General features: G+C 63.0%; 2 protein-coding genes across 2 annotated transcripts in view; one reads left to right on the top strand and one right to left on the bottom strand.

Moving 5' to 3' along the window:
* ZNF276 (zinc finger protein 276) overlaps window positions 1–328 on the bottom strand; it is an 18620-nt gene extending 18292 nt beyond the window's left edge. Inside the window, exon 1 of the mRNA XM_021705651.2 lies at window positions 265–328. The gene's annotated coding sequence lies outside the window, so the exon portion shown is untranslated. The remainder of the gene's footprint in view (window positions 1–264) is intronic.
* A 168-nt stretch (window positions 329–496) lies between these two features.
* The window catches only part of VPS9D1 (VPS9 domain containing 1), an 11356-nt gene continuing 9064 nt past the window's right edge, over window positions 497–2788 (top strand). Inside the window, exons 1-2 of the mRNA XM_021702288.2 lie at window positions 497–619; window positions 1811–1886. Coding sequence (XP_021557963.1) covers window positions 521–619; window positions 1811–1886 — 175 coding nt within the window. The 5' untranslated portion in view covers window positions 497–520. The remainder of the gene's footprint in view (window positions 620–1810; window positions 1887–2788) is intronic.

The following is a 2788-nucleotide window of genomic DNA, read 5'->3' as shown; positions in this document are numbered from 1 at the left end:
TGTGGGCTGGACCCGGCCTCTGCGCCGGGTTACGTCCTGCTCGGCCCAGAGCCTCGCGCGTCCGCTCAGCTGGACGGTGCTCGTTCGTCTCCGCTCGACTCCGCCGTTCGGCCCCGTTCGGCTCCCTGGAAGCGGGGCGGGGCGAAGAGGGAGGGGCGGGGCGGCGAAGGGAAAGGCCAGGAGAGGAGGCAGGGGCGGCACGGCAGGGCCCCGGCGTTTGGCATGGCGCAGACGTGGAGTGCGGGTGCTGACTGTTACACTTACGCGCTCGCAGCTACTGCGTGAGACTACCTGAGAGCACCGCCGCCCCTCCAGCCTCGGGAGCCCAGCGCAAAGAGCGGCGGGGCCGGGGCTGCCGGAAGTACAGCCGCCCCGGCCCCGCCCCTTCCGGCGGTCCAGGGCTCGGGCGGCGCCGGCTCCAGCGCGGGCTGCGTTCCGGGCCCCGGGCCGCCTGTCCCGCCCTCGGCCGCCGGCGCCGCCGCTGCCGCCGCCACGGCCACGGCCTCCCGAGCCCGACGCCATGGCCGCTGCGGCCGGGGACGGCGCGGTGAAGCCGCTGCAGTGCGCCATGAAGCTGGCCAACGGAGCCATCGAGCTGGACACCGGCAACCGGCCCCGGGTGAGGCGACACAAAGCGAGGCGGGGGCGGCGGCCCGAGGCGCCCCCCGAGCGGCCCCCTGCCCGGGGGCGGGGGCGGGGCCGGGGGTGGGGGCGCCGTCCGGGACCCCTCCGGCGGCCCCGGGGGCGCGGGGCGCGGGCGTCGGCGTGACCTTGGACAGCTCCCCGCGCTCTGCCGGCCGGTCTCTGTCTGCGAAGCGGGGACCTGGAACCCGGGCTCGTCTGTAGGCGGTTCGAGAAGCAAGCAGTTCCCTGTGTGCTGCGTGTTTTCATGGGAAGACACTGTAGCTTTAATCGGATTCCCCGAAGGGGCGGAACCCTGCGAGGGTTAACTGAGGCCCGTCCGCGATGCGTCTTTCCAGCACGCCTGTTGGGAGGGAATGCGGGCCGGGTAGCGTGGGCGTTAATCCGGACGGTGGCAGCCGGCTGGACTGCCCACGGACAGGAGAGGCCGCCTGTGCCCAGGAAAAGCCGCCTGCTTCCTCGGCGGGCTGCTCTCCCCAAGTCGGGTTTCTAGGGCCGCAGGTGCCCCGCAGGTCAGAAATCCTTTCTGGAACCCATTTTATCCTTACCTCGGGGCTGTAGACCTAAAGGTTAATTTGACAACCGGGATGCGACAAGATGTCATGCGGCGGTTCCAAGTGCCTGGTGCTCTGGCTCGGAACCCTGCAGACCGTCAGACCCTGGAACGTGGCGAGATTGCGGCGTGCTCAGGGGTTCAGGGGAGGGATTTCCCAGAACCGAAGCCAGAAAGTGATTCTGAGATTTGCAACATCAGTCCCTCAGTAACCTCCCGGGAAAGTTGTGGTTTTTTCAAGCCACTGACGAAAGAGCCCCTGAGTCGCTCAGGAAGGAAACCTGTTGCAGAGTGAACTCGACAGCGACTGTTAGGACTGCTTCTCCTGGCGCACTGGAGAATCTGTTCTTCCTGTGCTGGGAACAGGCAGTGAGCGGAGGATGGGTGCCCAGCTGGGCACTGTTTTTCTTCAAGTCAAGAGAAGAGGGATACTATCTGTGCAGGACATCCCTGAGCACCTGGAGCAACTACCAGCTAACTATCTCAGGCTACATGTCTCAAACTCAAGAGATAAGCACGCACCATTTCTGTTTCCCACAAGGGCATGAGGCAGGCGTGATGGAATTGTTTGCCATTACTGGCCTGACCCCTGCCATTTCTCTTCCCTGGGCACAGGAGGCATATACAGAATACCTGAGGAGCATCCACTACATCTCCCAGGTGCTGCTGGAAGAAGTGGAAACCTCCAAAGGTACGGCTCTCAGCCTCACCACTCCTCCTGCACTGAACAAATGATGGACAGCTTAGCCCTTGGTGGGTCTCAGGCCTGGGGGTGTCCTATATCCTACCCATTAGTCGTTAGCAGAAGGTGAATGGGTGAACACTCAGCATGAGCTGTCGTAGTGTGATGTGGGAGCAGGAAGGACGGGTGCTGTCAGGGCATGGAAATGGGATGGGGCATAACCAGAGACTGGACATCAAACCCCGGCCCAGAAAGGAGTGAGCTGCTGAAAAGTCAGGGGCTGGGGGCAACATTCCCAGCAGAGGGATGTGCAAAGGCCCTGAGGTGAGAGTGGATGCTGGGTACGGGGAAGAGTAGGTGCAGTTGGGGCAGTCATGGCCTTGGGTGGAACTGGGGTTGTTGTGGTGTAAGGGGAAGCTTGTAGAGGCTTTGTGGGAGAGAGGCCAGCATGGAAGCAGAGCCTCCAGGAGGCTCCCACAGTGAGGACAGCAGTGATAGGACCACTTGGAGATGGAAGGAGTGAAGGGCTTGGGGACGTTCTTTAAAGGTAGACCTTGGGGCGCCTGGGTGGCTCAGTCCATTGGGCGTCTGCCTTTGGCTCGGGTCAGGATCCAGGAGTCCCGGGATCGAGTCCCGCATCAGGCTCCCTGCTCAGCGGGGAGTCTGCTTCTCCCTCTGCCCTTCATCCCGCTCGTGCGCTCTCTCTCACACTCTCTCAAATAAATAAATAAAATCTTAAAAAAAAAAAAAAAAGTAGACATCACAGATTTGCTGGGGGTGGGGGATGAGCCGCTGGTTGGCAGGACAGGGGGTGGAGACAGTGAGCCACTGTTTGGTGGGGCGGGGGGTGGTGGACAATGAACTGGGGGGAAACTGAGGTGCAGAGGGCTGGTCCAGGGGGTGGCAGGAGC

Source organism: Neomonachus schauinslandi, chromosome 16, assembly GCF_002201575.2.
Source record: "Neomonachus schauinslandi chromosome 16, ASM220157v2, whole genome shotgun sequence".
NCBI lineage: Eukaryota > Metazoa > Chordata > Mammalia > Carnivora > Phocidae > Neomonachus > Neomonachus schauinslandi.
This window is presented reverse-complemented; position numbering and strand designations above follow the sequence as displayed.